Source organism: Pieris napi, chromosome 23, assembly GCF_905475465.1.
Source record: "Pieris napi chromosome 23, ilPieNapi1.2, whole genome shotgun sequence".
NCBI classification, from domain to species: Eukaryota; Metazoa; Arthropoda; class Insecta; order Lepidoptera; family Pieridae; genus Pieris; species Pieris napi.
In genome coordinates this window covers 2,607,315-2,631,594 of record NC_062256.1, presented here as the reverse complement: position 1 = coordinate 2,631,594, position 24,280 = coordinate 2,607,315, and the positions used below count along the sequence as shown (strand labels likewise).

The following is a 24,280-nucleotide window of genomic DNA, read 5'->3' as shown; positions in this document are numbered from 1 at the left end:
CCTCGTTTATAATTTTCCAAGTGGCTTTTATCTTATCAGAGCTGTTGTTTATTTTTAGACCTTCGTGTTTCGCCTTTGCGATTCTACACTCTTGTCTAAAACATTTTGAGAATATCCTAACACGAGTTGTAAATTCTTCACTGTCATTATACTGTTTTTCATCATACAATTCATACAATTTTAGCCTTTCTTTGTGTAGTTCCGGAGTTGCCCAGTCACAAAAGGTAGGTTTCTCCGAGACCAAAAAAGTCTGTGGAGTGAATACATTTTTGAATTCATCAATAAATGAATCAAAAAATGTGTTATATAAATTATTAGGGCATTGGTTACCTACTGCATAATGTTTTCTTTTTTGGAACTTTACATTTAAGTATTTGAAATTCAAACAATTGTCCAGAGTGGTCAGATGTTGTTGATAATACAGGCGTTGAGAGGAACTATATTACTATAGAAAATACATGTTGCCGTGGTGGCTGTTACCCTAGTAGGTCCAATAAAATTATTAATTAAATTAATATATGATTTAAACAGATTAAGCATACGTTTACTTGAACTACAGTTGTCAAGAAAATTTACATTAAAGTCTCCACTAACTATCAATATTTCTTGGATTTTTGCAATTTGTACAGAACCTACTCTAATATTTTTTCTAAACTATCATATTGAGCTGAAGGAGGGCTATACAAACTAACAATGATAAATTGATCCAGCTCAACACAATATACTTCAATAAGGCGTTCCACAGAGAGGCTCACTATGTCCTTCCTTTCTTTAAATTTTATTTTTTTACTAAGCAATATTATTAAGCCTCCGTATTGCATTTCCTCTGCAGAACGAACTACCTATCTTATTTTTGTAGTCGCTATTCAAAGATTAGCAACCTCGCCTAGGCGTCAGGCGGTAGGAAAGATTTTCAAAGCGATATCTCGGGGCGGTTTTCTTAACATTTCCAATTACGAGTAAATATTTATTATTTTGATACAGCTCCTGACTTCCATCGTCTAAATTTGTAATTTATCTAATTGTGTTAATTGTCTTTGATATTACTTTTACAACGTAACTCTATATTTACTGGAAAACGTAGTTTTTTTTATATAGAACGGGGGGCAAACGGGCAGGAGGCTCACCTGATGTTAAGTGATACCGCCGCCCATGGACACTCTCAATGCCAGAGGGCTCGCGAGTGCGTTGCCGGCCTTTTAAGAATTGGTACGCTCTTTTCTTGAAGGACCCTAAGTCGAATTGTTCTGTGTGAAAACAATGCTAAGAAGTTTAGAACGATTTGGAAATTTAGAATTTAAAAATAAAAACAACACTCTTGCTTTATTCATTTATAATTATTTTTGGTTCCATACATAGATTGATTTTTAAAATGCTTGCTTACTTGTTAATATCAGTTTAGTAAAATCTAAATTGATTGCGAATGACTGCTGGCATCTCTAAGAAGTTACTGAAGCAAATGCACAGTTTTCCTTTTGATAGCGGATAAGGACGAATAAGACGATTCCGGGGATGACTGGTTCGATAACTGTAATTTGAAAGCGTTATACGGATCTATAGATAGAAATCGTACAAAAATTTAGTCTATCTAAACGAGCCACAGCTAGTTCCTCTTGAGCTGGTTCTTGAGCATGAGCCTTAGCCTGATCCTGAGCCTGAACCAGAGCCTGAGCCTGAGCCTGAGCCTGAGCCCGATCCTGAGCCTGAGCCGGATCCTGAGCCCGATCCTGAGCCTGACCCTGAGCCTGACCCTGAGCCTGACCCTGATCCTGAACCTGAGCCAGAGCCTGAGCCAGAGCTAGTTTGTAGTGTATTTCCACCAGAGGTAGTGCCAGAGCGTGATCCTGAGCCTGAGCCTGAGCCTGAGCCCGATCCTGAGCCTGACCCTGAGCCTGAGCCTGATCCTGAGCCTGAGCCCGATCCTGAGCCTGACCCTGAACCTGATCCTGAGCCAGAGCCAGAGCTAGTTTGTAGTGTATTTCCACCAGAGGTAGTGCCAGAGCGTGATCCTGAGCCTGAGCCTGAGCCCGATCCTGAGCCTGACCCTGAGCCTGAGCCTGATCCTGAGCCTGAGCCCGATCCTGAGCCTGACCCTGAGCCAGAGCCAGAGCTAGTTTGTAATGTATTTCCACCAGAGGTAGTGCCAGAGCGTGATCCTGAGCCTGATCCTGATCCTGAGCCTGATCCTGAGCCTGATCCTGAGCCTGATCCTGATCCTGAGCCTGATCCTGAGCCTGAGCCCGATCCTGATCCTGAGCCTGAGCCTGAGCCTGATCCTGAGCCTGATCCTGAGCCAGAGCCCGAGCTAGTTTGTAATGTATTTCCACCAGAGGTAGTACTAGAGCGTGATCCTGATCCTGAGCCTGAGCCTGATCCTGAACCTGAGCCTGAGCCTGAGCCTGAGCCTGAGCCTGATCCTGAGCCTGAGCTAGTTTGTAATGTATTTCCACCAGAGGTAGTGCCAGAGCCTGATCTTGAGCCAGAGGCAGAGCTAGTTTCATAGTTGTAACTATTAGATCCAATTTTAGGCTCTACGCCTAGAGTGTAAGGGTTTCCAGACGCATTTTTAGCGTTGGTTGTTGCCTGAGCTGTATTTATTGGTATTTGAACATTTGGAACAATGGGCAAGGGTAAGGGTAGTTGAGAAATACTACTGACTGGAGTCAAAGGTGGCAGTGGCTTTTCTATTGGAACACTTAACTTAACAATTATAGGTATTGGAACAGGTTGTACTGGTTGAGTTAAGGGGACTATTGGGACGGGATTGTTAGGAACCAGATGAACCGGGTAGTTGGGATTTTTGAAGCCAGGGTAGAACGGGGGACTTCTAGGTGTATTGACGGGGTAGAAGTTGGGTGGATACCCTTGGTATGGAAATGGTGTGTCAGCTGGTGCTGCTGCAGGATGGTATGAAGTTGGAGGTATGTCCGGGGGTGGATTATAATAATTCTCAGGAATTGGTACACCTGAAAAAAGAAACACGTAACTGAATTCGTTAATACGATAAACAATATTTTCTTACAGGTTTCAAACTCCTGTTAACGTTTAAAATCGAATAATTCATATTAACACGACGCCTATCAATGTTATGGCAAGTAAGTATTTATTATTATTTTATTAAAAAACTTAAGTGGAAAGGCCGTCCCAGACAATATAATAAGAAAGGGAAAAGAAAGAGAGGTTCGTGGGCTGCCGAGCTTACAGAAGTTCGAGCGGACGATTGGGAGAAAAATTCTATACTCTAAAAGAGGTCCTTGAAAAAATAAAATTATTTTTGTATAAAATTTTAGTGTATCTTTCGTAAATATGGATTCATGTTTCAAAGAATAAATTAGGCTTAATTGTTATTATTATATTCGTACAGACTACCTCATCCACACCCAATGAAGTTTAAATTTCTGGTATTTCAGTTTTCATGTTGTATATTTTTTCCATATTTGATAGAAATACTATGCTTTAATATTTTATTGTCTAGAAATACTAAATAGAATAATACTTAAATATTAGTTATGTTTCATAATTTTTTATATTATTTTAGTGTTTTATTCTATTTTTAGAGCCATTTAGCCTGTCTCTAACCAAGTGCCAAGCTGTAAATCTCAGCTATCGCCTCATCGTGTTGATGAAGCCACATCGGAGCGCATCTCTCTCATCAAGGGATTGCTAAACGAAAGTGTATATTTGTGTGAGGATGCTTGTGTGTGTAGATTAGTTGAACTATTGTGTATTCTCGTCTCTTATGTACGGGATTCGAAGTTCGCTATTTTTTTCGTTAGTTCGTTCGAAGTCTTGACTATTAAATTTACTATATTTACTAAGGCCTAATTAATATTGTATAAAGCTCTCAGCGATAGACGATTGTTGTCCAAGCATTTTATATTATATATTAAGAATTATTTTTCTTAAAAATACTCTTAAAACTTGTTACAAGCAATACTAATAGTCTCTAAATATTTCAATGTGCATTTTTACTTGACGATAAACCAAAATTGACAAGAAAATATTAATTATATCTCTCGTAACGCTATTTAGCATATAAAATATTTTTATGTGAAATTTTAGAACATTTTTTAAATTGTCACTGTAAAAAATATTGAAGTTGCCTATGACATTACTAATTGACATACCTGATACATTGAAATAATTGTATTATTTAATTTAAATAATTAAATTGTTTCCTAACTCTGTTAAAAATTATTTAAAAACACGAAAAATTTTATTTACCTTGAGGAGCAGCATGAGCATGCAGTATCTGAAATAAATAACAATAATAATCGTAAAATATTTCACAATAATACTATAGCATCGAAGTACAACATTGCTAGGTTTGATTCCTAGAAAAACTATATCTTTTTACAGTAAAGACAAAAGGTTGATCAGCTTGCCATATAAACAAAGAATATTTCCTATAATATTTCAATTATCTTCTAAAAGACTTTGAACAAAAATATTGCCAACGCAACTATGCAATGGCCAATATCCAGTAACAAAATATCAACAATAGACAAAACCGGTAATGTAGTTCTTGTTTTATCATACTTTTTAACTATATTTTAAAGTATTATATACCCATTATTAAAAAATATATCGTTTCACGTTTATAAATATTACAAGATGGATTAATAAATATAAAATAACTTACGCTTAAAACGAAGAGCGCGAAAGTGGAAATCATTTTAGCCATAGGACCGTAGTGTCCGTTAATGACCGTAACCCAAACTGATTTGATCACACTTATGTCGAGCTTTTATACGGATTTTGAGACAGAACAAACAAAATAAATTTTAATACGCAATAAATTATCAATTACTGATATTATTATCAATTAAGGCTAAGTGTGTACTTATGTGTTGTTCCTGACTTTTTTGGGTATCTTATCTCCAGGGAATACAAATCTTTACATTATACCAAACCGAGTTGTTGTTTAATTTGTCTACCTTATTGATTTACAGATCTTTATATAAATTAATTTTTGTTCGTTTTTTCGCTAAAACTTGAGAATGGCTGGACCGATTTGGCCAATTATGGTCTTTAAAATATTCGTGGAAGTACAGGAGTAGCCTTCCGAAATTGGTGTTTCATAGCTGTAGTATCAGGTCCAATCTCATTGTTGTAATTTAAAAATGTTGAATTAAGTATCGACACAAATATATGTTGGTGATACGAAGTTCACCGGGTCTTCAGCCCTGCGATTCTGTAACTCACTTTTCGAACACTTTGCCAAATCATACAATGACTGCTTCACGACTGATTTCAGAGCGACCGCCGATGCGAAAACCGCTGTGTGAGTTCGAAAAGTGAGTTACAGAATCGCAGGGCAGGTTAAACAAAGAATGGGTATGTATATTTTCGTCTGTTTCTTTTGGAGCCTTACTGGACATTTTTTAGTTATATAAAAAGTATACGGGTCGTCCCAAAGTTATGGGACATGAAAGAAAAGTACCTTAAATATCGTAGATAGGGTATTTTACTGAAAGAAGACTTTATGTTATATATAAAGTTAGTAAATCTACATCCAAACATTTTTGTAAATTACGTGCCTCGTCTGGGAGTCGAACCGATTTAAATGTAAAAAAAAACACCACTACTTTTATGATGCCAACCGAAATGGCCAAAATCTAATAACTCTTTTTAAGTACTAACATAATATTTTTAAAAGAAAGGAACAAATGTAAAATGTTTGAGTCAAATTTCAAGAAAGTTATTTATTGCCGACGAAGATGTATGAAAAGTAGCGATATTATCATTCCATAGATAGCATTGATTATTCGTAAATAAGTACCCTCTTCATAAAATACGTTGAAGCATAGTTTTCCTTAATATAAGTGGACGGGTGGATAAAATGATAAAACTTAGTATTTCAATACGTCCTCTGTAAGTTAGACAGAAGGAAAAATTTTAAACTAAAATAATTTGAAAATGTTACAATTTATTAAGGCGTTTTGTTTTAATACCGTTTTAAGATATTTTAAAAAGAAGACAATTTTTTAAATGTTGTTCTTAAATTTGAAAATGGAACAGTCTATGCAAGCGTTTGCTTTTTGGATATTTATCTGTTGTCTTAATTCACTTACACACGTATTATTGTGTTAATTTATTGCGAAAATGGCATATTAAGTAAGTTTTGATGTAATTGAAGCATATTTTTTTAACGATGCAGATATCTCTCGAAGTTTGCGGTGGTATAGCGTTAAATATCCTGACAGACAAACACCGTCTCGTAAGGTTTTGAAAAGGCTTGTGAATAATTTGAAAACTCTGGGAGGTTTCGATAAACGCTCAAAAAAACCACAGCAAGAAAACCATACGATCAACGACGAAGAACATGATATTTTAATCTACTCGGCTTTTCAGAAAACATCGGTGAGAGAAGGAGAAAATGAAATTGGAGTTTCAAAAAGTAAATACACCGTGTATTAAAAAAACAAGGTTTCAAGAGTTATGTTGTAGGACGATTAGTTCAAAAATTACTTCCCGGCGAAAGAGGAAAAAAGAAAGGAGAAAAAAAAGTCTGTCTTGATATCCAGGCACGCTTGCTCGAAGATCCAAATTTTATGGATAATATTATTTGGACAGACGAATCTAACTTTAGCAATAACGGTATGTATAACCGCCTCAATAATCGTATTTGGTCTATAGCAATACCCCGAGTCACTGAAACGAATAGCCAAGTGCATTTTCACTCAACTGTTGGTGTGGAATTAAAAAAAAAATGGGTTTTCTGAATCCATTTTTACCAAGGAACCTTGAACACAGAAAAGTATTTAGAAATACTTCAAATTGTAAGAGAAGAGATAAAAAATCTTTCCGCGGCGGACCAAGAAAAGTTAATTTTCTAATAAGATGGAGGCTCATAATAGTCGGATAGCAGCAGATTTTCTAAATGAATGTTTTCCTACTGGGATTAGAACGAATGGATTAGATGGCCGGCCAGATCCCCGGACCTTACACCATTAGATTTATTTTTTTGGGGATACGTGAAAGATATGCTACACAAAAAGCTATACGAGAACTTTGTCGAGACTGTGGTTATCTCTTGGCAATATGGCCAAAGTAGCTAAGCACCCGTTTATAAATCATAGTTGACAGTCTTGTGGTGATCTTTAGTTGGTTGAGAAAAGAAGTAGTAGGTCAAGTTTATGAATATATAAAATTGTTTTATTTCCTTAAAAGTCTTCATAAAAATCGTGAATGTGTGGTGTGATGTAAGCATTTGATCATATTCATTTTTTTTATTGTTTTTTATTATTTTTGTAAAAATAAAAACATACAATATATGTACCTATTGTACATATAAAACAACAAGTAACACATCTACCTTCAATATCACATTTCAAAGTTGCCCTAAAGTGGACGGTAATACCAGTATCTTCCTTAAATAAAAGGACAAAATAAAAAGTGAATCAAAAATTTAGATATGTTTAAGTGTGCGTGACATGTTTGGGTGTGGATGCACATATATATATATATATACAGTATACAGTAAAATATACGTGTATTTTGCGTATAAAGCGCTGGATTATTATACATTGTCTAACCATAGTATTATAACATACACCGCTAGATCGCATAAGGATACATTTATGACAGGACTGAAAGGTCGCCATGATACCTACATTTAGTTACGATATTTTGACGTCCGTTGTATTTTTCTACAATGCGATTTGCATAGTATAGAAATCACATGAAACAAATGTTCCAGTGTCAATGCCTCAAAAATTCTTTGATTTATCACTTCAAATAATTTTTGAGGATGTCTACACTAGACACGAAAAGTAAAGAAACTGAATTTATCTATCAATTCAATTGTTTGAATTGATTTTGAGCAGTTAATGTTGAGTTTTTATTTAAATTATTGATTTCAAGTAAAAATAACGCCTGCGTGTTTGAACACCATGAACTTCAAACGTTTTAATTGCTACTGCATAATATGTTAGGTCTGCAAAGTACTTTAAGAGTCATGTGGTAAGGGTAAGCATTCGGTAATGCCAAAACGTAAAATGACTGCTTTACGACTGATTAGGGCGCGACCGCCGATGCGAAAACCGCTGTGTGAGTTTGAAAAGTGAGTTACAGAATCGTAGGGCAGATCTGTTGTGTCTGGGCAAGCCACATTTACTTCATTTAATTGGAGTCAGCAGCGCCGCCAAAACTAAATTAATAAACATTCAAGTATTGTAAAATAAAATTATCAAAATACTGTTCCAGTAACTTTATCTTGCACCTACCATAAATATATATTTTTTTTAAATTAAAAAATTTTCTTCACACTTCTCCAACGTCTAACTTTCTCCAAACCGCCACGTGTGACTCATAGAATGCGTCGAACAATTTATCTTGCATTACCTAAAATACTATACGAAGTACGGCAAAAAAATGTTTACCTACAAAGGCGCACAGCTATAATTATTTACCTACAAATATAAAGAATATTACTTCTATCAATTCATTCAAATTCAAGTGAATATGTTAGACAAAATTACTTTAAAATTCATTTCTTATTATTTACTTTTAATTCATTTTTCTTTGGTTACTTTTAAGTTTATTGCATGTACGGCTATCTTTGTGTTGTGATTATTTTAAGAACGACTACAATGTTATTAATCTAAACTCTCAAGTATTATTCTCATGTAAGTGACACTTTTTGTCTTTTTGAGATTTAAAGTCTTTAAACCTTATCAACATAGATATCGATAAAAAAACATAGATTACTAAACTTTCTTGAACGTAGTGCTTTAAAGTGTAGCTATTAATAGGTAGTTCTTTTGCTACATTAGTTTAATTAACAATAAAATATACTTTTGTCTTTTTAAAGTTTATAAATATAACCATCGTACTATTCCTTTAGTAAAAATAAATAATGTCAGTACAAATTTTTTATTTTAAACAAATCTTTTCCCGCCTCAATGATTACACCCTCCTCCCCTTTGGAGTTCCCTCTGATTCAAGAAATTACTTTAAATTTGTGGACAGCGACATCTAGTAGTAAGTAGCAAGTGATATTGATTATGACATCACTTTCAAACGCTGATTTGTATTAATGCTACCTTGCGTATATTAAAGATTTACGAAGATTATTTTGTGCACAATGTTAGTAATACTCGATTACCTAATTTTACTTTCCTGAAATAGATCGCAACAACCATAAAGACAAGTTTTAGTTTAGATTGTAATTCTATCAAATAATTATTAAATTAATGCGACAGCTTCAAAACAAATAAGTATCAAAAGCATGTTGTAGTCGCTATTCAAAGATTAGAAACCTTGCCTAGGCGTCATGCGGTAGGAAAAATTTTCAAAGCGATATCTCGGGGCGGTTCTCAAATAATTTCCAATTACTAGGTAAATATTTGTTGTTTTGATACAGCATCTGACAGCCACCGTTTAAATTTGTTATTATCACGAGAGTTACGGCTTTTCCTTAGCATTGATTTGTCTACTTAATTTAATAGTTTTTGATATAACTTTTACAACGTTACTCTATATTTACGGGGAACGTAGTGAATCTGTGTGAAAACAATGGTAAAAAATAAGTGATTTAGACACTTGGGTTGTAACCAAGTGCAGTAAAATAAAAACAACACACTTGCTTTATTCATTTATTAATATTTCTGGTTTTATACATCAATTTCTAAAATGCTTGCTTATTTATTAATATCGGTTTAGTAAAATCTAAATTGATTGACTGCTGGCATCGCTAAGTGGTTACTGAAGCAAATGCACAGTTTTCCCTTTGATTGTGGGTAAGGTACAATTCCGGGGATGACTGGTTCGATAACTAGAATTTGAAAGCGTTATACGGATCTATAGATAGTAATCGTACAAAATTTAGTAAAAGTAAAGTATCTAAAAGAGCTAGAGCTAGTTCCTCTTGTGCTGGTTCCTGAGCATGAGCCTTAGCCTGGTGCTGAGCATGATCCTGGCTCTGAGCATGATCCTGGGCGTTTACCTGATCCTGCGCCTGAGCATGATGATGTGCCTGAGCATGATCTTGAGCCTGAGCCTGATCTTGCGCCTGAGCATGATGATGTGCCTGAGCATGATTCAGAGCCTGAGCCTGATCCTGAGCCTGAGCATGATCCTGTCACTGGGCATGATCCTGGGCCTGGGCCTGAATTTATGCCTGAGCATGATCCTGTGCCTCTGCATGATCCTGTGCCTGGGCCTGATCCTGCGCCTGAGCATGATCCTGGGCCTGAGCATGATCTTAGGCCTGGGCCTGAGTTTATGCCTGAACATGATCCTGTGCCTCTGCATGATCCTGTGCCTGAGCCTGATCCTGCACCTGAACATGATCCTGGGCCGGAGCATGATCCTGGGCCTCTGCCTGAGCCTTTGCCTGAACATGATCCTGGGCCTAAGCATGATCGTGAGCCTGAGCGTGATCCTGAACCAGAGTCAGAGCTAGTTCCTAACGTGTTTCCACTAGCTGAAGCGGAGCCAGAGTCATATCCAGATCCGTAGTTGTAACTATAACTGATAGTTTCAACAACATCATTTTTAGGCGCTCTGTGCCTAAAAATGCGCCTGGTAACGCTTATGCCATAAGCGTTTTCAGACGAATTACCAGTGTCGGTTGTTGTCTGACCTGTATGTATTGGTATTAGAACATTTGGTACAATGGGTTGAGGTAAGGGTGGCAGTTGGCTTGCTATTGGAATACTTTGAGTTACAGGTAATTGAACTGAAACAGGTAGTACTGGTTGATTTAAGGGGACTATTGGGACGGTATCGTTAGGAATCGGATGAACAGGGTAGTTGGTATTTTTGATGCCAGGGTAAAACGGGGGAGTTCTAGGTGTATACCCGGGGTAGAAGTTGGGTGGATACCCTTGGTATACAAAAGGTGTGTCAGCTGGTGCTGCTGAAGGAGGGTATGAAGTTGGAGGTACGTCCGGTGGTGGATTATAATAATTCTGAGGAATTGGTGCACCTGAAAAAAGAAACACGTAACTGAATTCGCTAATACGATTTACAAAAAAAATTTAAAGGTTTCAAATTCCTGTTAACGTTTAAAATCGAAAAATTCATATTAACACCTATCAATGTTCTGGCAAGTAAGTATTTATTGTTATTTTATTAAAAAACTTAAGTGGAAAATCCAAACAGGATAATAAGAAAGGGACAAGAAAGAAAGGTCGCCTTCTTGGCCTGACGAGCTTAAAGAGGTTGGTGGGGACGATTGGGAGAAAAATGCTCAAGATAGAGAGAGATGGAGCCAGTAAGAAGGCCTATACTCTTAAAGAGGTCCTTGAAAAAATATAATTATTTTTGTATAAAGTATTAGTGTATCTTGTGTAAATATGGATTCATGTTTCAAAGAATAAATGAGGCTATATTATTATTATAATATTCGTACAGACTACTTCATACACACCTAATAAAGTTTAAATTTGTGGTATTTCAGTTTTCATGTTGTATATTTTTCCATATTTCATAGAAATACTATACTATAAAACTTTTGTGTTTAATTCTATTTTTAGAACCATTTATTCCTGTGTTTTCTTATTATTTAAAATGTCTGTACTGTGTCTCTAACCATGTGCCAAGCTGTAAATTGTAACTATCGTCTCATCGTGATGATGAAACTACATCTGAGCGCATCTCTCTCATCAAGGGACTGCTAAACGATAGTGTACCTATATTTGTGTGCGGATGCTTCTGTCCCTGGATTAGTTAAACTATTGTGTATTCTCTTATATACAGGATTCAAAGTTCGCGCCAAGTCTCGAGTATTACTAAGGCCTAATGAATTCTAATAATTTAGAATTATATTTGCTAAAAAATACTGTAAAACATTGTTATAAGTAATACTAATAGTCTCTTTGTATTGCAATATGATTTTTACTTGACGATAAACAAAAATTTACAAGATTGTTTAAATTATATCTCTCGTAACGCTATATAGCATATTATATATAATATTTTTATGTGAAATTTTAGTACATTCTTTAAATTGTCATTGTAAAAAATACTTGAGTTGCCTATGACCTATTGTGTATCTATTGGGTTAATGTATGACTATAACTTATGGGTTAATGTATGATACTCTGGTAAGTATATAAAATAAATTAAAATATTTAAAATATCACTGGTTTTAGACACCAGTCGATCGCTGCGACGGATAATTGACAATTGACATACCTGGTACATTGAAATTATTGAATTTAAATAATTACACTGTTAAAATGATTCCTAAATCTTGTAAAAATTATTTAAAACACGATTAAATTTTATTTACCTTGATGAGCAGCATGAGCATGCAGTATCTGAAATAAATAAAAATAATTATTGTAAATTTTTTCACCATAATACTATAGAATCGAAGTACAACACTGCTAGGTTTGCTGCCTAGAAAAACTATATCTTTTTCACAGTAAAGACAAAAAAGTTGATCAGCTTGCCATATATACAAATAATTCCTATATTTCAATTATCTTTTAAAAGACTTTGAACAAAAATATTGCCAACGCGACTATGCAATAGCCAATATTCAGTAACAAAATATCAACAATATCCCAAAATGGTTGGGGTCATGGGGCCAGTGAAAGAACATTATGGTATGGGTGGTGCTTAGAGCTAAAGCATGCGTTTGGATTATCCATATGACTTTTTATTCGATTACCAGAAAAACAATAAGTGATGATTTAGAAGGCACAAAACAGTTAAAACAGGGAAACAGATAAATGCATCAGCCCGAATACTTTGAAACAATTTAAATTTATTCGTCACAGCAAGCCTGATTATTTTTTTAGCTACATAAATAGCTAGAATTAAACTTATCTATTAACTTTATATATTACTTAATTTATTTATAATTCTTAATTCTAAAATAACACTCGAAAATTGCATGACAAGTTCCCTAAAAGCTCCATAAATTTAAGAAACCTTACGAGATGAATTAATAAATATAAAATAACTTACGCTTAAAACGAAGAGCGCGAAAGTGGAAATCATTTTGGTCATAGGACCGTTGTATACGTTAAAGACCGTAACCCAAACTGATTTGATCACAATTATGTCGAGCTTTTATTCGGATTTTGAGACAGAACAAACAAAATAAATTGTAATATGCAATAAATTAATTATTAATTACTGACATTATCAATTAAGGCTAATGGTCTAAGATCCCGCTATACAACGACCTTCACCGAGATGCTTATTTAATGAAACTTATTTTATATTTAATTTAATATGTCAATAAATATAATCCATATGGGTTGCCTAGCAAATTTCAGTCCAGAGTATTTTAATTAATATAAAAAAAAAATTTTTTAACATTTCACCGGTATGATTATTAGATAAATTCTATACCAATCGAAAGTATGAAGCCCATAGAATATGCAAACGTTAGGTTGTTTTTAATCAATTAATTATTTATGTGTATATTTTTTATGTGACACTAAAGTATATATACATGTTTAGTATAAAAGAAGGTTATAGTGATACATATATAATACTACCCTGATTAAAAATATTGATTGAAAAAAGTTCAAAAAATTTACTACATGCAAATTATAAAAAACTTTTTTTTTTAAATATTAATTAAACATACTCTGGACTGAAATTTGCTAGGCAACCCATATGAATTATATTTATTGACATATTAAATTAAATATAAAATAAGTTTCATTAAATAAGCATCTCGGTGAAGGTCGTTGTATAGCGGGATCTTATACTATAAGTAAGACTTCCGCTAGTCAAAACGTACATATAAGTGTTGTTCCTGACTTTTTTGGGTATCTTATCTGCAGGGAATATAATTCTGTACATTATATCAAACCGAATTGTTGTTATATTTGTCTAATTCATTGATTTACTCATTTATATATTTAAAATTTAATTGTTGTTCGTTTGTTTCTCTATAACTCGATTTGGCTATTTATGGTCTATAAAATTCGTGGAAGTACAGGGAAGGTGTTAACAGTGGGAATTATAAATATTAAGTAAATAAGAAAGCCAAGCCGAAATTGGTGTCTCATAATAATTGTCATCAAGTATCAGGTCCGATCTCTTTGTTTTAATTTAAAAAGGTTGAATTAATTATCGACACAAATATATGTAGGTGATATAAAGTTTACCGGGTCATCTAGTTAAACAATAAAAAAATTGATCTGTATATTTTGTAAAATCGTTGTTAAGAAAAATTGGATAACAATTCTTGGATTATGAATGAAAAAAAAAGGCTGAAAATAATTATTGTGAGGAGCTGTGAAAAGAAAATTTCGAGTTATATTTAGAATCTGCTCTGTGTGCTGATGCTGTACTTAAATATTATAAATTCTTTTATGATTTCTGGATGCATTCCCAAGTCTTGGAATACTCAATCTATTATCCCCATTTTAAAAGACAATAAACCAGCCGATGAACCTTCTTCTTGCAGACCTATTGTCCTTTCTTCTGTTTTAATAAAATCGGCAGAACACCTTTAAAAAATCCGTTTAGAATGGTTTTTCGTGAATAATAATGTTTTAGCAACGTCCCAATTCAGTTTTAGGAAAAGTAGAAGCGCAATGGAATATTCACTACGGGCATAAGATTAGCTTTTTCAAACAACGAGTCCGAAGAAGCTACCTACTTTCTTAGCTATAAGCTCAGCTTATGACAAGGTTTTTATATCGGTTCTTAGGGAAAGTTTTATAACATTTAACTATATTGTTCACATCAAGTGGCCACGTTGAATTAAAATGCCTTTTAAAAAAGGATTTTATTAGTATAGTAGTTACAATAGATTTTTTTTATATAAGTCTTTATCTTGCAATCAGTCAGCTAGATTATGAGCAGATGTGTTGAGAGCTGTTAGGCGTTCAAAGCAAAATTTCCATCGAGACTGCTCCTCTCTTTCAACCGTGTCTATCAAGACTTAGGATTTGTCGCCTTTTAAGCCTATTTATTAGGTCCGGTATGGTTAGTTTAGTAGTTACAATAGAATAAATAAGAAAACCGCTCTCTAAGAATGATATACACAGACTGACTAATGTCACTAGGAACGTAATTGATGATGCAGATGATGAGTTAGAATTATGGCCAACATTCTAGGGATGTAACATCTCCCCTTTTTAGATAGAGGCTTTGGTGAGAAATTCAAAGACTTAATGAATTTAAAAATTGTATTTAGTTCTAATTCAGCCATGGAAAGTGTTGAGGCAGTTTTTCGCGTGACGCGAGGGGAGCTAACAGGTGATTTGTCTTTAACTTCGTTTGTACCTTGCTCGAGTTCGAGAATTTCAATCGTGATTTTGCCTTCTTAAAGTTAATTTCGCGATATAGTAATTGTGCAATTTATAAACGACAGACATACAGACAGAAATATTATGTATTTATTCAGTATGGATATTAACAATGACTGAACCTTAACTTATAGATAAATAATTTTATATATAAATAATGATCAACGACTTACTGAATTACTGCGTAGGCGATTGATAACAAGGAGACGACATGCTCCTTGATGATTAGCGACGATTTATTTCTTTCTTGATGTTTAATTTGATATTCTGTCTGACTGTTGTTTATTATGACTCATTGTTATTGCGTAGTATTATTATTTATTTAACATAATTTATTTTTAAAGTTAATAGTTTTTGCTATGTTACATTTAATTTTATGATTTGAAGAAATTTTTCATCTTTGTAGTCTTTATTACTGAAGGACGGACGTCCCCGACTCCTCCTGCCATCACGTCTCCATAATATCTTTACCACTTTGTCGAGACGATGGTTCTCTCCTGACATGTCCAAAGTTGATAAACACCTGTTTATAAATCATTGTAGAGAAGTTGCAGTAATAGTTCATGTTTAAGAATATAAAATTGTTATATTTCCTTACAGTCGACAGTAGTATATATAATAATTTTATATGTACATTTGAATATGTTGTATGTTTTAATTTTTACATAAATAAAAAAAAATAATAAAAAATTAATATGATCAAATACTTCAATCACCAACCCTTTCCAATAGCTATGATGCTATTCACGATTTTGTTGAAAATAAAAAAAAATATTCAAAAAAAAATAATTTATTTATGATTCAGGGGATGACTGGTTCGATAACTGGAATTTGAAAGCGTTATACGGATCTATGGATAGAAATCGTACGAAAATTTTGTCTATCTAAAAGAGCCAGAGCTAGTTCCTCCTGTGCTGGTTCCGGAGCATGAGCCTTAGCCTGCTCCTGAGCATGATCCTGCCTCTGAGCATGATCCTGGGCGTTTGCCTGACCCTGAGCCTGAGCATGATGATGTGCCTGAGCATGATCTTGAACCTGAGCCTGATCCGGAGCCTGAGCATGATGATTAGCCTGAGCATGATTCATGGCCTGAGCCTGATCCTGGGCCTGAGCATGACCCTGTCCCTGAGCAAGATCCTGGGCCTGTGCCTGAGTTCATACCTGAGCATGATCCTGTGCCTTTGCATGATCCTAAGCCTAAGCCTGATCCTGCGCCTGAGCATGATCCTGGGCCTAAGCATGATCGTGATTCTGAACCAGAGCCAGATCTAGTTTCTAACGTGTTTCCACTAGCTGAAGCGGAGTCAGAGCCAGATCCGTAGTTATAACTATAGCCAAGGTAGAACGGGGGAGTTCTAGGTGTATTCCCGGGGTAGAAGTTGTGTGGATACCCTTGGTATGCTAATGGTGTGTCAGCTGGTGCTGCTGCAGGAGGGTATGAAGTTGGAGGTACGTCTGGTGGTGGATTATAATAATTCTGAGGAATTGGTGCACCTGAAAAAAGAAACACGTAACTCTATTTGCTTATACGATAAAAAACTTTTTTTTTGCAGGTTTCAAAAGCCGCATCCACACCGAACGATCCAAAATGGATCGGCGATCCCGCGATCGAAGATCGTGATGCGTGGAGCGTGGATCGTACTAGGCCGATCCAACAGCAATCTTTTGCGATCCTGACTGGCTGCTCCATCACGATCCTGCCTCGCCATCCATAATGAATCAGATGAACTTTGTCTGCAGATCAATTTGACTTTTGTTCATCACAAATAGTAGGCAAACTAGTCGGTAGTTTGCTTACTATTTGTGTAATTTCATTAGGATCCCATAAACATTTATTCTCCCTATAAAGGGATTATAAACGAATAATCGCGTGCGGCACGTCCACACCGCCTGCATATTTGGATCGCGCTCATGCCGCGCGCAATCGGTTCGCGAAGGATCGTTCGGTGTGGACGCGGCTGAACTCCTGTTAACGTTTAAAATAAAAATAAAACATATTAACACGACGGCTATCAATGTTCTGGCAAGTAATTATTTATTATTTTTATATTAAAAAACTTAAGTGGAAAGGCCGGCCCAAACAGGATAATAAGAAAGGGACAAGAAAGACAGGTCAAGGCGCCTTCTTGGGCTGACGAGCTTAAAGAAGTTGGTGGGATACGATTAGGAGAAAAATGCACAAGATAGAGAGAGATGGAGCCAGTTGGAGGAGGCCTATACTCTAAAAATGAAAATGCAAAAATTTTAGCATATCTTTTGTAAATATGGATTCATGTTTCAAAGAATTAATGTGGCTTAATTATTATTATATTCGTACAGACTACCTTATCGAAGTTTCGCTTCGAAATTCGCGCTAAGTCTCGACTATTAATTTATTAATCTAAGGCCCAATGAATATTGTATAAAGTTCTCAGCGATAGACGATTGTTGTTCAAGCATTTTATATTACATATTTAGAATTATATTTACTTGAAATACTGTAAAAGCTTGTTGTAAGTAATACTAATAGTCTCTAGATATTGCAATGTGAATTTTTACTTGACGATAGACGAAAATTAACAAGAAAGTATTAATTATATCTATTTTAACGCTATTTAGCATATAAAATATTTTTATGTAAAATTTAAGTACCTAGATTTTTTTAACTGTCATTTAAAAAAATATTTGAGTAGCCAATGACTTAACTTATGGGTTAATGTCTGATACTCTGGTAAGTATATCAAATAAATTTAAATATTTAAAATATCACTAGTTACCGACTGACTGGTCTACATCAATCGTTGATCGCTCAGGCGGATAATTGACAATTGACATAAAATAAAATAAAAAATATGTTTATTATGGAACATAAGATACATGTATCACTTATTCCACGTCATTAAATTTGAATTTGTAGGCATCCCTACTCATCGGCAAAGAAGACAGAGGGTGTAGGCCGAGAGAAAAAGCCGGCGTAAAAAACTCTCGGTACTCCTTTAAAATAGCAAATCATCAAACAACACTTATTTTAAAACAAATATCGCAAATTAATTAGAACCTACCATACCTGGTACATTGAAATAATTGAACTATTTAATTTAAATAATTGAATTGTTCCCTAACTCTGGTAAAAATTATTTAAAAACACGAATAAATTTTATCTACCTTGCGGAACGGCATGAGCACGCAGTATCTGAAATAAATAACAATAATAATTGTAAAATTTTTCACAATAATACGCATCGAAGTACAACATTAATCCTTTTCACAGTAAAGACAAAAAGTTTGATCAGCTTGCTTATAAACAAAGAATTCTTATATTTCAATTATTTTCTAAAATGGGTCATACACAAAACGAGTCAGAATTTTGTGAAAAAAAAAACATAGTCAGAACTTTTACGAAATCAGTCTTATTTATTACCTTATAATCATAGCATTTAAATGACAATATAAAACAAGATCGTTTTTCAGTTTTGACTGAAATATTAAACTTTTAATTTTTTTTGTGACCACTGAAGGGACATACTTCCACAGAATAGAACAAAAACAAAAACAATCGTTACGTTAGTCTTAAAAAGTTATTCATATAAACAAGACAAAGTAAAAAAAGGATTTTAAAAGATATCATCATCACTCGAATCAAAAAATGAACGGCCTTTACATTTCTTTTGTGGTGCATTTGAGTCGTCAGAGTCACTGTATTCTGGGAATGCACGGACTCTGGATTTTTTGGGTGTTACTTTTGGTGGTGTAATTGAGTTTTCCAAGTCACTTACATCAAGGGTTGGACAGAACCTGAATTTATTAGGAGTTACTGAGTCATCAGAGTGTGTATTAATTAATTTTGGCTTTTGTGGGGTTAATGGTTGACGGGTTGGGCTTGGTGATGATTCCAATGATGGTGTATTAAACAAGGGTTCAAGCAGAGTTGGGGTTGTCGGTCCAGTGGCTGTAGAGGCTGATGTAGTGTTATTAGTGGTTGCTGGACTGGGGGTTGATGAAGATGTAAAATTCTGTAGAAGTTGTGTTTCTATAAAATTATATAATTATAACCTCTATTTGTCCAATTTCAAAATGGGTACATTCAATATGGGCTGCACATAATAAGCAGCTCAATCGTCTGCAACGTATAATGTTAGGTGCTTTTGCACTCCATGCAACCTGATGAATCTTGAAGGTCCCTTTAAAAGGACGAAGTTTGACGTTTGCAATTTCTTGTATATTAGATACTTCATTATCAATACGAATAATTTCAATGCCTTTACAGTTACCTTTTAAACATGAAATAAAACTATCAATGTTCGATCTTGGCCATTTGTAACTGCATTATCGCATGTCCGTTTTATGCATCCACCTACCCCATCAGGAGCACATTTGCCATGTCCTGCCTCGCTGAAATGCCAGTTAATGATTTCTGCTTTTGAAATTTTGCTAAGATAGTTTGCTATTAAATGAAACATTGTTTTATTACGATACTGGGTAGTAGGCCCATCACTGAGTACATGCAGCTGCTTCAAATCTGGTGTAAGTAACTTTATTCTTTGAATAACAGGTTTTAAATGTGCACAAATGAACACGGGATCGTGTCTTAAGTTTTCTGATACAGTGCAAAGACATGTGGTTTGTGTAAGGTTTGTTGGTGGCTGATTATTTGACGAGTAGTACACACATGTATGAAGTGAAAGTTGTGCATTAGATCCGCCAAAATGGGCTGATTGAATTTCTGATCCATATTTGCAGCAATAATTTTCTGAAAAATCAATTGGAAGTAAGCCATCTGTTGGCGTTAAGTTTTGTTTGATTGATCGAATAACTCTGTGTTGGTTTTATTTGCAAGATGTTGAAAATATGTAGGTAATTTTGTCTTAAAAATATTAACGAGTAATTGATGAGTAGTTTTAACGGATTCTTTAATAGTTTTTTGGCATAGCTTTTCTTTTCCTTTAATGACTTCTAACACTTTTTAGTGATCCATCTTTGGTAAATAATTGTATCATTGCCATTGATCACATTAAAATTTACTGTATTCTCAGAGCATTGCAAACACGTCCTTTCCAGGCTAGAAACACTGAGAGTGTTGTTACAGCAGAAAGCCCTGGCAACATCAGTAGCGGTAGAATAACGTATTATCTTAGCTTGGCTTAAAGCACGAGCAATAAAATCATTATTTTACAAATTAAGAATACACTATCGTTACTTTCCAAATAAATATTGCTCTTTTCTGTGGACAATGTCTCTCGTGTGGACTTCTCAGTCCACAGAAAAGATGTCCACAGGAAGGACTTTTATTAAAAAAGTAAGCATTGCTCGATCAGTTTTGACGTTATACAAACAATTTAAAACATTTCGAAACCACTCCTAATAAGAAACGATGGCTGCATGCTAATCGGTAAATTCATTAATTACTTACTAATATACACCAGGAACAGGAAAGACTCACTGATCTTTGATGAAAACTCAGTAAAATTTATAAAAACTGTTGTAATAAACTACGAGCGCTCAGTCACTCAATCCAAACTGGCAAACGCCAGCCGTGTATTGTGGCCAGTACAAAAAAATAATTGTGAAATAGTATTTTGAGTTAGCTCGATAAAATCGATTGAATTTAAGGTCTACAGAAAAGACGTGATTTTGCATAACCAACTGTTTATTGCTAATTGTGTAGGTTTAGCTAGATATATATTTAATAACTTGGTAACATTTTAACATTCAGTATACATATTATCGATAATTAATATTTATTATGAGATAACACTTGTTAATTAAGAACAGCATTTGTCAAAATGTGCTTACCACGTTCACGAACAGTCCACAGAAGGGGACTTTTAAAACTTTTCTTTTTTTTTCAACAAATTAGTAACTAAATAATTCCATATTTAGCACACGTAAATGAAGGAATATTTGTGAATAATATATCAAAATATATATCAGCATAAAAAAAGTATTATTTTTAAACAATCCTCAACCTGAACTAGCCCATGAGTTTGACCCAAGTACTAAAAGAAAATATTGCCAACGCGATTATGCAATGGCCAATATCCAGTAACAAAATATCAACAATATCCAAAAATGTGTAGGGCCAGTGAAATAACTATTTTATGATATGGGTGTTGCTTAGAGGTCTTTACCTGCGTTTGGATTATCCATATAACATCTTATTCGATTACCAGGAAAACAATAAGTATTGATTTGAAATGCACAGAATAGATAAAACAGGGAAACAGATAAATGCATCAGCGCGAATACTTTGAAACAAGCAAGCCTGATAATTTCTTTTTAGCCACATAAATCGTTAGAATTAAACTTATCTATTGACTTAGTTTTTATATAATTCCGAAAATTACAAAACAAAATCCTTAGAAGATATTTTTAAGCCAATGTGGGACGGGATTGCTTGGCTCCATAAATTTAAGATTGAAGTAATATTATGTATAAGGTATTAAAAAAAGTTATTGAAGTGAAACTTCTGTAGGCGCATGAGGGTAATTTTTTACGAATGAAACGCAATAATAATAATATTAGCGTCACGAAGATGTGCAGTGTCTTTATCGAAGAAGAGGGGGAGAGCGATTGAGAGAGAGTGAGAAAGGGCGAACGTAGCATGAAGCAAATAGCCATGGAGCGAGAGTAGGGAGCAAGAAAGTAAGAAAGATCGAGAGTGAGAGTGAGATAGAGCGAACGTCGCATCACGCAAAGTGCCATGGAGCGCGAGGTGGGAGACAGCTATAGTGAGAAAGACTGGGAGAGAGAGAGAGAGTAAGGATGATCGAGAAAAAAAAACGCTATTGGTTGAGGTATTTGTTTAGTAGTTACATATTAGAACTTTAGATGGCAATTCTGTCGCGTAACTTCTTGTGCAATAAACGCAGATTTTTATTTATTTATAATATGATTAGCACAGTGTGTAAACAGTGTGAATATACATATACATGGAGTGATTATATACTGGTACATGATCACCTATTGGGGCTTTTACCTTAGTAATAATTAATTTACAAATAAGTTTCACTTCTGACATGTGTACTTTGTACGCACGCACTTTTTTTTCTCTTCTCTCGTTTGTTTTAACGTTATCAAAAAAAAAATACATTGACAACATTGGCTACCTCCCATGTTAACATAAAGAGAAGATCATGGTGCATTTCATACGCTCATTCAGAAGCAACTATATATGACGAGAAATTTGAGAAGTACTTTCGAATGAAAAAACGAAACATTAAAAAAATGTTACATATCTTAGAACCCAAACTTAAACATGGAGATACAAATATTCGCAGTAGTATATATCTTATTTATAATATCTGGTCGACTTCAATAATTATATAATATAGTATTGCGTTGTGCGTACTGCTTAGGTAGTCGGCACGCGCCGGGCGTAGGCCCGGTCTCGTGTACGTGCGCTCATACACTGCCGTACTCCACTGCGCATCGGGCCGCGTGCGTAGACGCAGCGAGCACCGTGCTCGGTTGCGCGGAAAGCTGGCGCTAGCGCTAGCGTCGTGTGGTTGGCGTCATACTATTATAAGTGTCCCATACAAAACTGTCAACCGGACATAGACCCGGTTTTTCGCCCGGGCCTAGATCCGGCGAAAAACTGTCTCGTGGGCATGAGCTGTTATTGTAGTTCTTGTTTTGTCATATATTTAAAGTATTATATAAATATTATTAAAAAATATATCGTTTCACGTTTATAAATATTACGAGATGAATTAATAAATATAAAATAACTTACGCTTAAGACGAAGAGCGCGAAAATGGAAATCATTTTGGCCATAGGACCGTAGTATCCGTTAAAGATCGTAACCCAAACTGATTTGATCACAATTATGTCGAGCTTTTATACTTATTTTGCGACAGAACAAACAAAATAAAATTTTAATATGCAATAAATGATCAACTACTGATTGAATGCTAAGTGTGCCTTCCGTTAGTCAAAACACACTTAAAGTACGTGTTGTTTCTGACTTTTTTGGGTATCTTGTCTCCAGGGAATACAAATATGTACGTTATACCAAACCGAGTTGTTGTTATATTTGTCTAATTTATTGATTTACTTACTATAAATATAACATCTGGTAATCTGGTTAAACAATAAAAAATTGGTTTGTATATTTTGTAAAATCGTTGTTAAGAAAAATTGGATAACAACTCTTCTGTTTCTTTTGGAGCCTCATCACTGGACATTTAAACATAATATAAAAATATATAGATAAACTAATAATTTAAAAAAGGTAAAAAGTTTAGTAGACATCACAGGAGACGGAAGAGCTGGCAGCTACCTCGGACAAAGAATTAGTCTACATCCGAAGATACAATCAGCGTTCCCCCTTTGTTTGGTCGTATTATACGTTATTATGGATTTTGTTATTACGTAGATTCAATATCTAATCTTAAACGTACGTCTATTGACGTTTACGATGATAATAATGGGGGGTCCAATGAAAAAAACATTGGAATTTCTAGAATGTCTTTAAAAAACCGTTAGATTTATGATGGAACTAATAGAATTATATATTTTTAAATTCTGTTAAGTAGTGGCTTAAAAAAAATAACTTACATTTCTTAAAACAATTTCCTAACTTTCGGTTAGGTTAGGTTTATTCCGACAGCTATATTCTACAATCCTTATTCTTATTCATTTAATTGTACAGTGTTATATTAGCTACAAGTATGCTTGCTTGTTGCAATCAGCCGCAACGGTTATTCAAGCTCCATTTTTATGTAGGAACCTTAGGAGAAGAAGAATTATAAATATACCCAAGACGAGTTACCCATGATAAATCTTTGGCATAAAAAAAGGTTTGTTTTATTTAAGTTATACCGAAGATAATAAAAGTACCTAAATAGACAAATAATTGCCAAGGAAAGTTGTAACTCTCGTGGCAATTTAAAATTTTGACGATGGATGTCAGAAGCTCTATCAAAATACCAAATGTTTACTTTAACAGGAAATCTTTGGTAAACCGCCTCCAGATATCGCTTTAAAAATCGTTCCTACGGGTTGATGCCTAGGCGAGGTTGCCAATATTTGAATAGCGACATTAGCATATCTAACGATGTCCATTTGGAGG

At 34.6% G+C, this 24,280-nt stretch overlaps 1 protein-coding gene across 5 annotated transcripts; it reads right to left on the bottom strand.

Moving 5' to 3' along the window:
* Positions 1-1,299: 1,299 nt before the first annotated feature.
* On the bottom strand, positions 1,300-23,039 carry LOC125061103 (putative per-hexamer repeat protein 5). 5 transcript variants are annotated; one of them, XM_047666315.1, is made up of 4 exons: positions 12,925-13,058; positions 12,242-12,269; positions 4,225-4,252; positions 1,300-2,966 (listed from the first exon to the last, which is right to left on the bottom strand). In XM_047666315.1, the coding sequence occupies exons 2-4, from the start codon at positions 12,260-12,262 to the stop codon at positions 1,639-1,641; spliced, it is 1,377 nt and encodes a 458-aa protein (XP_047522271.1). In that variant the 5' UTR covers positions 12,263-12,269; positions 12,925-13,058; the 3' UTR covers positions 1,300-1,638. The 5 variants fall into 5 exon arrangements, with proteins under 5 accessions (XP_047522271.1, XP_047522270.1, XP_047522269.1 ...); XM_047666314.1 differs by lacking the exons at positions 12,242-12,269; positions 12,925-13,058 and adding an exon at positions 22,942-23,039; XM_047666313.1 differs by lacking the exons at positions 12,242-12,269; positions 12,925-13,058 and adding an exon at positions 4,643-4,833 and having other exon boundaries at positions 1,301-2,966.
* Between the last annotated feature and the right edge of the window lie 1,241 nt (positions 23,040-24,280).

Bases quoted from the DNA above. Each gene is read 5' to 3' on its own strand.
- LOC125061103 (XM_047666314.1), bottom strand. From the start codon at position 22,983: ATGGCCAAAATGATTTCCATTTTCGCGCTCTTCGTCTTAAGC. The intron at 4,253-22,941 runs GTAAGTTATTTT...TATTTATTTCAG, and splicing joins TCGCGCTCTTCGTCTTAAGC to ATACTGCATGCTCATGCTGC. The intron at 2,967-4,224 runs GTAAATAAAATT...TTCTTTTTTCAG, and splicing joins TGCTCATGCTGCTCCTCAAG to GTGTACCAATTCCTGAGAAT.